Genomic DNA, 15,415 nt, shown 5'->3' on the forward strand with positions numbered 1-15,415 from the left:
GGATTTTTCCTGTCACGTCTCCCCTACCAACCCTTCAACCTCCCCACTCCTCCCAGCACCACTGCACACCCCAGTGAGCTATCTGAATCTCTCCAAGGAGTGGAGATCCTGCCATTCTCCCTGGTATCTCCTGTCTGCATTCAGAAGCTCAGAGCAGGATGATGAGGCAGCAGAAACAGGAGAGGAAGAGAGGGGCCTATTACCAGGCTGTAGCTCACTCTTCTTGGTATCAGAAGTATCATTCTCTTTTAAACAGATCCTGCTCACTACTGCTGACAGCTCATCTGGAGAAGGCAGAAGGAGTAAGAAGGAGATGGAGGCAGTGCTTCCTACTGTCTCCCAATGATGGTGTAGTCTTCACCCTTCTCCTCTCAAAAGTAAGATAGCCATGTGAGTTTTGTGCCCAAAGCTGCATGAGATACTATCATGGTAATCAGGAGATCTTGAGTCATCTTACAAGAATCATCATCATCCACATGAACAAGGAAATCATCCAGATCAATAAGACTTAGCAGCTCCAGCACTAGGTTCCAGAAAAATACAATAAACTCAAGCAAAGAGGCAAACATGCAGTGGGGTGGTGTAACAGAATACTGGGCTTTGAGACATACACATATGCCCCAGGCAGCCTATTATGGCCCTTTAACATTGGGAGATGTAGTTATTGGTCACAAGTCTGCTCCTAGTCACGTGCTTTGCAGACATCACATATCAGGCATCTTACAAGAGTAGCAGACAGGTGAGACCCAGGGTCAGGGAAGGTGCTCATTACAACTGCCATGCAGGAGACGTGATCTGGCTGTGAATATGCCTCACCTGTGGAAGGCTATTCAAGACCCTGAGGGGTAGTAAATTGGTGTTCAATCATTGTTTCTAGGTGAATAAAGCAAATCTTTGAGCAATGCAACTGGGCCATTGTCAGGATTTCACTTTCCTGAGCTGGTGCATTCAGTTCCCCACTCCCCTTTGTCATGCATGTTTCCCATTACAGCATTATTTACTTTTAAGAAGGACCAAAAGAACAATTAATGACTAGAAATATGTATGAGATGATATTGTATCTTCTTTATTAGGCACAGGCAATTTATATTAGGAAAAACTTTTTCACTAGGAGGGTGGTGAAACACTGGAATGCGTTGCCTAGGGAGGTGGTGGAATCTCCTTCCTTAGAAGTTTTTAAGGTCAGGCTTGACAAAGCCCTGGCTGGGATGATTTAATTGGTGATGGGTCCTGCTTTTGAGCAGGGGGTTGGACTAGATGACCTCCTGAGGTCCCTTCCAACCCTGATATTCTATGATTCTATATCACTCACAGTTTATTAGTGTGTTCAGAATGTAATGAGTATGTACAGAAGCAAAGTTAAATGGTTTAGTACAGATTATGCAATAAGGCACTTTTTTTTTAAATGAGACTATTTATTGCTCCTCAGTACATATTGTATTTGAAGAAAATGCAACAACTGATAATAATGCTGAAGTCTTGTTAACTCAAGGGTCCTCTACCCATATAGTCTGGGTTGCACTGATAGCTTCAGACTAAAGGCAGACGAGATGCACTTCACCAGAAGGATCAGATGCAAAGGAGGGGTTGGGGGAAAGGTGTAACTAAAACACATTTGCATCTTTTAACAAAATAAACATTCACAGATATTACAGTGAATTCAGACATTCACAATCTTATTTCTTTTAACATAAATCACTAAGAATTATGTATCTAACACTGTAAAAATCATTGCATTTTAACTCTTATCAAAAACAAAGGAGTTGAAGTTACATAAATATAGCTACTTGTTATTCCATTTACAGATCCAACACATTAGTTGTTCATTAAACTATTAATCTAATTATACTTTTTTAGTAAAAAGATAATATAAATCAGAAAAACAAACATAAGAATAGTGAACAGTTTAATTTGCATTTATTAGAAACAAAACTCATTTTCAATTTCATATATTCTATTCAACAAATGCAGTTTCATTTTAATTTTTTTAAATTGTAAAACATAGCAAGATCAGTATCTCTTCACTGGAGGTTATGTAATATTTTGTAATAAACAAAAAACCTCACTTACTCGAGTGAGGATTTACCACTCCGCATCTCCAATGGCTTTTGCGAACACATAGTCTTTACCCCCAAAGCACATTACTCCATCTTTCAAATAGAACTTCCATTTGTTCTTACTTCGATGAATCTGATAAAAAAGAAATGAGAATCAGTGCCCCCAAAAGTGTGTTACTAGAACATCTTCAGAAACTAACTGGTTTCTAAGAATTAAACAAAGCTGGTAGGGGGGTAGGGCTGAAGGATTGAGGTTAACCTTTGTTAGCACTGAATACATAAAAAACTGCTTCTCTGAGCAGAGCTCAGATATGGAGTACTGTGAAAGTCTGACATGCCGGAGAAAAGATTAAGAGACACATTTTCAGATATCGACACCTAGATTGCATGAGTACCCAGTCATGAAAATGAGCACCATGTATAGTTGTTCATTAGCCCGTTCGTTTATAAACCGACCTCCCAAGATGGATAGGTAAAAATAGTAAAAACAGTATGACCTTTTCATAAGCCGACCCTATATTTCAGGGGTTGGCAAACTTTGGCTCCCGGCCCGTCAGGGTAAGCCGCTGGCAGGTCGGGACATTTTGTTTACCTGGAGCATTCACAGGCACGGAGTCCCTCAACTCCCAGTGGCCACTGAGGGGCTCCATGCCTGCAGACGCTCCAGGTAAAGAAAACGACAATGTATTAGATATTCAATTCAATGATTTCATAGAGTTTAAAATCATCAAATTTTGGTGTACACCTGTTTAGGGATAGCTCAGTGGTTTGCGTATTGGCCTGCTAAACCCAGGGTTGTGAGTTCAATCCTTGAGGGGGCCATTTAGGGTTCTGGGGCAAAAATTGGGGATTGGTCCTGCTTTGAGCAGGGGGTTGGACTAGATGACCTCCTGAGGTCCCTTCCAACACTGATATTCTATGATTCTATAATAAGCTGACCCCCGTTCTTTGATGCGTCACTTTTTTACCAAAAATATTCGGCTTATGCACGAGTATGTACGGTACTTGTGGGTGCAGCTAGCCATGTCTGTGTATTCCATTTTTGTATTTTGCATGCAGTACTGGACATTGTAGGATAGTATGACAAGACCAAAATAATACTGCAACCAAAAATATGGCTAAAAAGCACAATGTTCCACACAAAGCAGGTACGAATGTACTCATAATTTTACACCTACACATATTTGGTTTCACACTGTAGACCTATAAAAAAAGTTCTATGCAATACAAAATCTTTGTAGTTCATCTTGAAAGGCCCGGAATTAAATGGTTTTATAGATTTCTCAGATTTGCAGCTTGATTTGGTTTTCAAGCCCAGGAAACAAAGAGAATGCCTCCTGATTTTCTGGTAATGATATTTGTGATAAAAGTTTTTTTTTTCTTCAAAGAGCTGGAACATGTTAGAATGACAGTCATCCCACTTCTATCCTCCCACTATGTTTAATAGCCCGAAAGATAATTAGTAACAGAATTACAAGATAATTATATTCTGCTTTTTGGCCAAAGAGACCATGGTTTCAATCACTCCTCCCTCCATTAGAAAAGTTTTCAGTAAAACTCGTCTGTTTGGGAAAAGTAACCAATATACCAGCTAGCCAACATATTATTTCATAGCATTAAACAAACAAAAAAACAAAAAAAAGCAATAAAGACTCAGACTTTCATGCCAATCCATAGCTCTCAAATTCTAATCACATCTAATCGAAGGGTTATGAAATCCCTTCGCGGCAACTCTGGTGTCAAGCTCCATATCGATATAAATATATTTCAGACCAAAATTTTCCATTCATCCATACAAAATCTTAATTTTAGAGAGGAATGTTTCAAAAGTCCAGCACTTACAGTATTATTAAGTATCTTAGGGAGAAATATCATAGCATTACAATACAAATAATGTAGTTCAGATTCAGATGAGCTTTCTATATGCAAACTCTGACCACCTAAATTTTCCAGAGGTGACTAGTGATTTTGGTGCCCAACTTGTCACACCTTAAATGGCCTGATTTTCCAAGATCAAGTGCTCATCGCTTTCTAAATCTGAGATTCCTTTAAGACATTTCAAGTTGGGCACCTAAAATCAGTAATCACTTTGGAAAATGTAGGCTCTATTTCCAAAAGCCACATATTTGACAAAAATAAAATTTGTTGAGGCTGAAACTTTCCATGATTTCAAGATAAGATGTAATTCTAACAAAGTCTGGTTTTCCAGTTTGAGTTTCAGGTACACAAAACCAAAAAAAACCTGAGTTCCAAAGGTTTTGTTTGACCTCTAATAGCTCAGAAAGAACTTTATTTTGAACACTAACACAGGACAGGCCATTTGTCTTCATTAAGAACTAATTGCTTTGCTTATTTTAAAAGATGGATTTGTGGTAAACGTTTTTAAAATCCTTTTAGGAATATTTTACTACCAGGTAAGGAAGCATACACTTCCCTTCTTATTGCTCACTCAAAGGCCCCAATCCATACTTAGCTTTTCTCATGAGTAGTTTTATTGAAGTCACTGGGATTATTAATCTCACTAAATTTAAGGATGTGCATGTGTTTGCAGGACTGGGACCCATTACACTCTGATGCGCTGCAGAACAGTAATCCCAAACCACAAAAAACAACACAAGACCATCACCACACCACAAAGCAGAACATACAGGTAAGTTGTCAGTGAAAACTTGTAATAACCAAGGACAAGTTAGGTCAGCAACAATCTGAACAAAAACCATAACAGTCCAAACAGCAGGTATGTAGCAGCCTGCCCTGAGTAGCTGCACACCCCCAAGGCTACACGTTCGCACACACGCATCCTTAAATAGGAACAGCAGCACTGAGTTCAGGGAGCAAGAAATAAAACAGGAACAGAAAGCAGGAAGGCAACACACACACACGACTTTATTTTGCACTTTATGATGTTAGATTTGAAATCCTTCTCCTTTGACAGCCCTTGTAAGAAGTTTCTCCTTTTACAGGAAAACTGTAGATGAATTTCTACACAATAGTGCAAATAAGTTTACATTCTTTTGTTTTTTGTTTGCATTTCAACGAACAGATGATAAAATTATTTAAAATATTGATGAAAGAACTGATATTCTCCACACACCGATCCCCAAAAATAATTCTTACTAAAATTACCGTTTAAACTTTCTGGAATATTTAAGGACAAAACAGGGCTATATACTGTACCTTGTCATACTGACAAACTATAACGTTATCTGTATCAAACAAGTCTGGTGTGTCCTGCTCACTGACATCATCACCGGAATTTAAAGGGTCCTGGAGAGTAAAGGTCACCACATTTAAACACCATTACTTATTGTCTTTTTTTAAATTCTAATATATTTGACGTAACACAAGACATTAAGCACAAGACATTTCTTCACACTGATATTCCCAAAAAATGACTAAGATTTATAATTACAAGTAACACTCAAAGCTGACAAAGTTAACTCCTCTTTCTCTCCCAGAAATTGGAATGCTAAACCAACTTCTATTTGTCGGGAGGCAGGACTCTCTGAAAGGTGATTCAAGGAGAAAAGTCATATAATACATATAGTTGTTCTGTGACTAAGCATTCCTCAGCTGTCCTCTGTCTCCTGGGAAACAGACAACCTGCAGCATGCACTGCCTGATTCCCCCTTCCAATCTTGTTTAGTGTTTTAGAAGCAATGGAAACTCGGACTCATAGATTATAAGGCCAGAAGGGACTATTGTGATTATCCAGTGCAGTGGTTCTCAAACTTTTGTTCTGGTGACCTCTTTCACACAGCAAGCCTCTGAGTGCAACTCCCCCTTATACATATGTTAAAAGTGTTTTTAATTTACCACCATTATAAATGCTGGAGGCAAAGCATGGTTTGGAGTGGAGACTGACAGATTGTGACACCCCATGTAATAACCTCATAACCCCCTCAGGGGTCCTGACCCCCAGTTTGAGAACCCCTGATCTAATGTGGCATCCTGTGTAACGCAGGCCATAGAACTTGGCTGAATTAATTCCTGTTTGAATTTGAGCATTTCTTTTTTAAACATCCAGTCTTGATCTAAAGATTTTGAGTGATGGAGAATCCACTACAGCCCTTGTTAAATTAAATGATTAATTACCCTCACTGTTAATTCCAGTCTGAATTTGTCTAGATTTAATCTCCAGCCGTTGGATCTTGTTATAGCCTCGTATACTAGATCGAAAGGCTATTATCAAATTTTGTTTCCCACATAAGTACTTACAGACTGTGATCAAGTCATCCCTTAACCTTTTCTTGGTTAAGCTAAACAGATTGAGCTCCAGGAGTCTATTACTATAAAGATATGTTTTCCAATTCTTTAATAATTCTCGAGGCTCTTAGCTGAACCCGCTCCAATTTATCAATATACTACTTTAATTGTTGGTATCAGAATACCATAGCAGTCGTCTTAGTGCCAAAAAGAGTTAATATAAACTCTATATTCCCCCATTTATACATCCAAGGATCACATTAGCCCTTTTGGCCCCAGTGTTGCACTGGGAACTTATGTTCAGATGATTATTTACCATGACCTTTAAAAAAGGGAAGAAGGAGGATCCTGGGAACTACAGGCCAGTCAGCCTCACCTCAGTCCCTGGAAAAATCATGGAGCAGGTCCTCAAAGAATCAATCCTGATGCACTTGCATGAGAGGAAAGTGATCAGGAACAGCCAGCATGGATTCACCAAGGGAAGGTCATGCCTGACTAATCTAATCGCCTTTTATGATGAGATTACTGGTTCTGTGGATGAAGGGAAAGCAGTGGATGTATTGTTTCTTGACTTTAGCAAAGCTTTTGACACAGTCTCCCACAGTATTCTTGTCAGCAAGTTAAGGAAGTATGGGCTGGATGAATGCACTATAAGGTGGGTAGAAAGCTGGCTAGATTGTCGGGCTCAACGGGTAGTGATCAATGGCTCCATGTCTAGTTGGCAGCCGGTATCAAGTGGAGTACCCCAAGGGTCGGTCCTGGGGCCGGTTTTGTTCAATATCTTCATAAATGATCTGGAGGATGGTGTGGATTGCACTCTCAGCAAATTTGTGGATGATACTAAACTGGGAGGAGTGGTAGATACGCTGGAGGGGAGGGATAGGATACAGAAGGACCTAGACAAATTGGAGGATTGGGCCAAAAGAAATCCGATGAGGTTCAATAAGGATAAGTGCAGGGTCCTGCACTTAGGACGGAAGAACCCAATGCACAGCTACAGACTAGGGACCGAATGGCTAGGCAGCAGTTTTGCGGAAAAGGACCTAGGGGTGACAGTGGACGAGAAGCTGGATATGAGTCAGCAGTGTGCCCTTGTTGCCAAGAAGGCCAATGGCATTTTGGGATGTATAAGTAGGGGCATAGCGAGCAGATCGAGGGACGTGATCGTCCCCCTCTATTCGACATTGGTGAGGCCTCATCTGGAGTACTGTGTCCAGTTTTGGGCCCCACACTACAAGAAGGATGTGGATAAATTGGAGAGAGTCCAGCGAAGGGCAACAAAAATGATTAGGGGTCTAGAACACATGACTTATGAGGAGAGGCTGAGGGAGCTGGGATTGTTTAGCCTGCAGAAGAGAAGAATGAGGGGGGATTTGATAGCTGCTTTCAACTACCTGAAAGGGGGTTCCAAAGAGGATGGCTCTAGACTGTTCTCAATGGTAGCAGATGACAGAACGAGGAGTAATGGTCTCAAGTTGCAGTGGGGGAGGTTTAGATTGGATATTAGGAAAAACTTTTTCACTAAGAGGGTGGTGAAACACTGGAATGCGTTACCTAGGGAGGTGGTAGAATCTCCTTCCTTAGAGGTTTTTAAGGTCAGGCTTGACAAAGCCCTGGCTGGGATGATTTAACTGGGAATTGGTCCTGCTTCGAGCAGGGGGTTGGACTAGATGACCTTCAGGGGTCCCTTCCAACCCTGATATTCTATGATTCTATGACCCCAAAATATTTTCCCAGAGTCACTGCTTCCCAGGATAGAGGCCCAGGATGAAATCCTGACCCTACTTAAACCAATGGCAAAAGACCCTTTGATTTCAGTGAAGCCCAAATTTCACTTGTAGACTCAAATTTTGGTAATTAAAAACATGTTAATTCATCCAATAAGCAACAGATATCAGAGCAACTCCTCCTATTTTTATGATCTGCCCAAGAAGCTCTCAAGCCACCCCATATCTATTACATTCTGCTCTGAAAACACAGGTTAACCATGTATTCTGCCTCAATCTACCCATGGATATTCTGGATCTAAACAACCAAACATGCAGATAGGCACATTACTCTGGCTTGCTTTAGAATGTTTAAACTAATTACCTCCTCAATTATGTCTATTTCGGGCTCTTCAGTATCACTGCTGCTGTTGGATTCAGCATTTGAAATACTGTCAACTTCTTCATCTTCCTCCTCCTCCTCCTCCAACACTTTCAGATCCTCTGCATCAATAATACCAATAAATTCATTCTCTTCCACATCTCTTGTACTTTCTATTTCCTCCTTAGGAAAAACATCATCAATTCCATCTAGCTGAATGATCCCTTCAATGTCTCTGCAGATATCCTTTTCTGTCCGTATGTCAGATTCCATCAGTACAGTAGGTTCCATCTGACAGGAAATAAGAAGGTTCAATGAGAGCTTACAAGAGGCCCGATTTTTTACAACACCCATTCTTCTCTAGGAGATCTGTTGGGTACTAAAAGACTGAAAAACTTGTCACCTTATTTAGATGTTTAAATGGGAGTAGAGCTCTTTTTAAAAAAAAAGTCTAGCCCCAATTATGAGTGCTGAGCACTTTTGAAAATTTGGTCATATATACATTTTCCTGAAATGAACCCCATTTCAAATACTTGTTCAATAATATGAAATCCATTTTTCCAGGCATGATTTTTAAATACTGTCTCTGACACGCAAAGCAAATTTCCCTTTTAAAAAAAAAATAGATATTAGAACTGTTCAAAAATCAGAATTTCTGTTCTAAGGGAAATTCTGACATTTGGAAAAAAAATAATTCTGATTCAGAATAAATAAAAGTAACAATGCCAAAAATTTCTTGCAAAATATAATTTCCAAAAATAATCTGGTCAGGTCAATTGAAATGTTTCATTTAGTTAAAATCTCATTGTTTTAATTTGATTTTTTCATATTTTATATAATTTTTAAATTAGGGTTTACTATATTTTAATATCTGATAAAATTTAAAAAGTTGTTAATTAAAGTCATTTTGAAATAAAAACATCAAAATGCTTTGTTTCAATTTTTTTCTAAATAAAGTTTTGTTAAAAACAAAACACTCCGTGGAACATTTCAATTTCAACTAATTGAAAATTTTCTGACAGACAACTTTTCCATTAGAAAATACCATCTGGCGACAACAGATGTATATGTATAGGCAATTCCTTGGTACCAAAGCATCCAGTGCATCAAAAACATTGATGACGTTCAGGAACAAATACCTTAGGGCTTGTCTTCACATACAGAGCTACAGCGGCGCAGCTGCATTGCTGAAGTGCGTTAGTAAAGATGCTACTATGCCAACAGGAGAGCTTCTTCCATCAGCGTAGTTAATCCACCTCCCTGAGAGGCCGTAGCTTATTCCATTGATAGAGCGCTCTCTACACAGAGGGTCAGTATAACTGGGTCACTCAGGGGTGTGGAGAAATACCAATATAGGTCTATAGTGTAGATGTGGCCTTAAGTTTGGTCTACACCAGTGGCTCTCAAGCTTCCAGACTACTGTACCCCTTTCAGGAGTCTGATTTGTTTTGTGTACTCGCAAGTTTCAGCTCACTTAAAAACTACTTGCTTACAAAATCAGACATAAAAATACAAAAAATTGTAACAGCACACTATTACTGAAAAATTGCTTACTTGCTCATTTTTACCATATAATTATAAAATAAATCAATTGGAATATAAATATTGTACTTCCATTTCAGTGTATAGCATATAGAGCAGTACAAACAAGTCATCGTCTGTATGAAATTTTAGTTTGTACTGATTTCGCTAGTCCTTTTTATATAGCCTGTTGTAAAACTAGGCAAATATCTAGTATCCCCTGGAAGACTTCTGCGTACCCCCAGGGGTATGTGTACCTCTGGTTGAAAACCACTGGTCTATAATAGCAACTTACATCAGAAGAACCACATTGCTCAGAGAGGTGAAAAATCCATACCCCTGAGTGACACAGTTATTACTGACCTACCCCTCAGTGTAGACAGAGCTACTGCCTTTCAGGGAGGTGGATTAACTACGCTGATAGGAGAAGGTCTCATTCCAGGTAGCCCTGCCTGCCGTGGAGGGGGGGCAGCTCCCAGAATCGTGACCATGGGGGTGGTGCTGCGCTGCACAGAGCCACCTGCACCAAACAGGAGCTGCCCCAGGTAAGTGCTCTGCACCTCCTGCCTGCCCCAGCCCTGACCACCCTCCCACATCCTAACTCCCCCCCAGACCCTAACCCTAACCCCACCCTAAGCACCCGCTCTATCAAAGTGTTAAACCAAGATTTTCAAAAATAATGAAGCATACTCAATCACATTGCTCACTCAAACTATTATTAATAATTTTTATAATGAGAGCAAAAAGGGTTTTTGTACTGTTAATAAAATAATTTTTTTAAAAAATATTGTTTATTTCATCTTTATTGCATCATTTTTTAATTTCTATTTTTTGTGTATGTTTTATCATTTACATAATATTAGTACAGTAGTACATGTATATAATTTATATAAATATACATATGTTGGGGGTGCATGCTCAAAAAATTTTTACTAATGGGGTGCACGATCAAAAAAGTTTACAGACCACTGCTATAGAAAAAGTAGTTTTTAATTACATGGTCACATATGCTCATAATGCATATGCACAAAGGCTGAGAATATACAACCTTCATTCTGGCTTTGGAGTCTTGACTTTGCACCCTTAATAATGTTCTTATAACAGTTTTTGTTTTTCTGTGTAATAATTATATGGGTTGTTTATTGAAGGGTTCTGCTGACATGAGCCATGAAACACAAGCTTGGAGTTTTGTCCATTCAGGTTGTGAACTCTTACAATAATGAAGCCTTCAGTGATACCAGAACTGGATTCCAAGGCCAAGATTTTAAGAAACAACTAGTAATTTTCACAGCCTAACATGAAACATCTTAATAGGAGCCTGATCTTCAGAGGACAGGTACTCTGCATTTTCTGAAAAATCAGGACCCTTAAATAGTGACAAGTTGGTCACTCAAAAATTGAGACATTACTCATTTTTGAAAACGCAGTTGCATAGGGCTTATAATCATTAGTACTAAATGACTCTAAGAGCTTAATAAGGGGGGCTCCAAGCCTTCAATCATCTAGAATCATTTAGGATGTCCCACAGAATTCAACACCGTAATAAAGATTAAAAACCCACACACTTCTAAGATACCACATTGAAATATTATTGCATTATTCTGTACTCCTGGGATCCTTCTTTTTGACCATTCTTCTAAACCTTCCAGACCACATCAGTTTGTTTCAAAACCAGGTTCCATCTAGAGCTGGCTGAATAATGCAGAATGTGCTCCATTAGTCCTCATTCATATTTTTAAATGAATTTACCTTGACCACATTTGTGCACTCTGAATATTTTAGTGGTTGGGGTTTTCCTGGCAACAGTTGTTGCCAAATGCAAATTTCAAATTTGCACACAGGAGCATTCTAACCAGGAAAGCCTCTGCTTTCATCTGATCAAGGAATAAAACCAACACTACATGGCTTACATGATCAAATCACAACTAAGCAGCTTGAATTTAAAATATTTGTAATAAATCTATGGAGTACACAATTTAGACAGTTCAAACAAATAAATTCAAGAAAACCACAATCTGCTTGTGGACATTCCATAAATTATAAAAGAGGCTCACTCATGAAATCAATTATCTAATACAAATTATTTGCACAGGATTAGTTGAATAATGATTGTTTTTAATTGAGGGAAATACACTTTTAAATTTTCACTCACATACAATATAATTTGTGGATTTTGAATGTGAGTACATAGGCTGACAGGAACTCCTCCTCATATGCTAAGCAAATTGTATTCAAAAGGCAATTTGCCCACCATGGCTTGGATCTGACCTATGATTTCAAGGTCACAATGATATGGCAGTTTTTAAAAAGGTCACTGGTATGAACATTCCCATTTAACCTAAATATTTCAGCAATGTTTTTGCATGAAAATCAAAAAGTAAAAATGAATAGGTCATTCGTGTTGTCCAAATGGAGTGAAGTGTAATGTATGCGATTTGCTTATAAGTTACATTCTTGAAGTTTTCCATTTTTAAAATGTAGAGTGCTGTTAGTAACAAACAGATTTGTTTTAATAGTGTCCCTTTAATATATTGATTCTTCAGATAAGTATCTACTTTCATCAACTATTTTCACCAAGTTAAAGTCCATTACAAATTTTTAAACAATGATGGTCCTACCTCTTCAGTGACAGAAATGCTGTCCTGCTGTTTTAGAAGGGTATTAGCATCCAAGCCATTGCCCAGAATAATCATCTCAATGATATCATCAGACACCTGTTGCTGTACTGAATCTTGAAGCTCTGTGGATAATTGGTCTTGCACACATTGAGTTAGGCTGAATGAACTGTTTGGTTCAGTGGTAGAATCCATTTCAGAGGATTTTGAAGTAAACACAGCTGTTTGAAGGTTGGTGTATTGGAATTTTTCTGTTGAGTTTGCCTGATGATTTAAAATTGTATTACTTGTAACTTGCTGTTGACTCCTAGTAGGTTGCTGTAATAGAGTAGCATTTGCAGAGTTTTCCAAGTGTTTCGTTTCCACTCCCCTTTGTTGCAGTACAGTGGGCTGCTGCAGTGGGGCTTCCTGGGTTTGTAGTCTTTCAGCAGTTGCCTGAACAGAAGATGCATTCACCTGTGCAACAGTGGCAATACTGGCCTGCAGTACTGAAGGCTGCCCAAGCTGCTGAAATATTTGCTGAATAGGATGCTGCAGAATACTGGTACCTCCTGGGGCCTGTGTAACCATAACAGGCATATTTACCTTATAGAGGTGCCCTATAGAGAGAAGTATTAACAGTGGATTATTAAAGCTACCTGTTGGGAGTTAAGCTGATGCTGACCTACTGTTATCAGTGTTAGAATTCAGATGCCAGAACTGCCTATTCCCAACTTAATTCAGTTATACTGTCTACATTGCCCTTAAAACAGTATGAAATCATCATACAAAACAACCATCAAAAGGCTCCTATTTTACAGCAGCACAAGGGCAGGGGGCAATGTTCCCTCTAATTTTTTCCATCCATGTGTGGAATAAATTTTGTTATGTGCACCAAGGTATGTGTGGATGTGCACCACCAGTAGAAACAAAAAACCTAAATGTAATATATATTTTTAAAAAGTTACCATGGGGGTAATTATGCCAGACTGGACAATTTAGGCATTTTAGAACTCACTTCTCAAATAATTAAATTTAAGTGTAAGAGAAATGAAAATTATGAAATTGCATAGACCAGTCAAAACATTAAAATAACACACTTTGAAAGAATAAAATTATAGAGAATATATGTGCATTGCAGGAAGTACCAACAATAATACAAGTATGAGTTGGGAGGTGAGTGTGTGAGAGAGAGAGAGAGAGAGAGAGAGAGAGAGAGCGTGCTTCTGTGTGAGTGACAAAGACACAAACACAGGGACAGTATGTGTGTAAGAGAGACACACACACAGACAGTGTGTGTGTGCTGGCTGCTGGGGAAAGTCATGCACTGTCTCTTTAAGACGCTCACTGAAAGCTCTCCTGCTCTGTTCTGAGCTCTGTTGTCTCCCCTCCCCTGCTCTGCAGAAATGGAGTGGAGAGGAGGGGGGGCGGAGGAGGGGGAAGGAGAGAGACAGACTATGAGCTGGCTAAATCTCAAAAAGTGCACTGTCTCTTTAAGAAGCTAACATTTATTTGAGCATAAGCTTTCGTGAGCTACAGCTCACTTCATCGGATGCATTCAGTGGAAAATACAGCTTATGCTCAGATAAATTTGTTAGTCTCTAAGGTGCCACAAGTACTCCTTTTCTTTTTGCGAATACAGACTAACATGGCTGCTCCTTTGAAACCTGTCTTTAAGAAGGGCACTCAGTCTCCTAGCAGCTCCAAGTCCTCCTGAGCCAAGCTGTCCCCTCTGCTCTGCTCTGTAGAGATGGGGTACAGGGGTGGGGGACACCCTGACATCAGCACCCTCCTCCCACCCGCACACCCTGCCCCGCTCTACACAGCCAGCAGGAGGGTACCGAGAGCAGCTGCAGGATGGGGCAACATGTGGGGAGGGGCACCTGAACACAGCTGCTGGCTGTGCGCGCCCTGCTAATTGGCTGGGCAGCATCTGAATATCTCCTGCGAGGCCGCCCAAGCGCACAGTTTACAGGGAACACAGCTAGGGGCTTCAAGCTAATCAAACACACGCTATCTAGAGAGTAAGGCTTGGTCTACACTAGGAATTTACATCAGTACAGCCATCTCTCAGGGATGTGAAAAATCTGCACCCTAAATGATATAGCTACACCAGCCTAACACCTGATGTAGACAGTACTAGGTAGACAGAAGAATTCTTCAATCAACCTAGCTACCACCTCTCAGGGAGGTGGATTACTATGCTGAGGGGAGAAGCCCTCCCATCAGCATAAGTAGTGTCTACATTAAAGTGCAAAAGCAGTGCAGCTGCGCCACTAGCATTTTATATTTAGACATAGCCTGAGGCAGGAGACAGAACCACCACCACTTCCAGCTGTGTTTGGAAAGAGTGCTCTGCTAAGAATCTCAGCACCTGGGCTTAGAGGCTGAACTACCAATATATTTTTCCTTACTGGTGGGCTATTTAGTAAGTTTTCCAAAGGGCTGAAGTGGTAAAATGTATGGGTATCATCAAAGTCAGTAGATAGGACTCAATACACATAGGTAGATCTGATGGAGGAAGAGAAAAGTGGTTACACCAATTGGTGTAGATGGACTTATATTTGGGGAGACAGCTCCAGTCAGGCCAATGGGGCTGCAAGGCGGGGGGAGGAGCAAATTCCACACCTGCCCAAGAGTTGCAGTTTGGGGGGACAATGCCCCTCCTCCCCCCCCCAAACTACACCCATGGTTACACCACTGAGGGTTGCCTTCCCCTCAAAGTGCTCTGGTGAGTGCAAGGAGAGGGTTAATTTCTCCACACAGCCTTCTAGGCTATACTATGTAACCCTGTCAGAAAGAAAAGGGTGGGGACTGGGGATGGAGGGAATTGATCAAAACAAAGCAGTTAAGGAAAATCCACCCTGACAAGGCAGAATCTGTCTTGACCTATTGGAGACTGGATAGACTACTTGGCTTTCCACATCTCCCTCAATCAGGAGGAGGACA

General features: G+C 40.0%; 1 protein-coding gene across 1 annotated transcript in view; it reads right to left on the reverse strand.

The window, feature by feature from the left end:
* Positions 1-1,394: 1,394 nt before the first annotated feature.
* Positions 1,395-15,415, reverse strand: part of GTF2A1L (general transcription factor IIA subunit 1 like) — a 28,561-nt gene continuing 14,540 nt past the window's right edge. Inside the window, exons 6-9 of the mRNA XM_075127182.1 lie at positions 12,491-13,086; positions 8,355-8,642; positions 5,235-5,324; positions 1,395-2,190 (exon numbers count right to left, since the gene is read on the reverse strand). Coding sequence (XP_074983283.1) covers positions 2,083-2,190; positions 5,235-5,324; positions 8,355-8,642; positions 12,491-13,086 — 1,082 coding nt within the window. The 3' untranslated portion in view covers positions 1,395-2,082. The remainder of the gene's footprint in view (positions 2,191-5,234; positions 5,325-8,354; positions 8,643-12,490; positions 13,087-15,415) is intronic.

Source organism: Caretta caretta, chromosome 3 (assembly GCF_965140235.1).
Source record: "Caretta caretta isolate rCarCar2 chromosome 3, rCarCar1.hap1, whole genome shotgun sequence".
Classification (NCBI taxonomy): Eukaryota; Metazoa; Chordata; order Testudines; family Cheloniidae; genus Caretta; species Caretta caretta.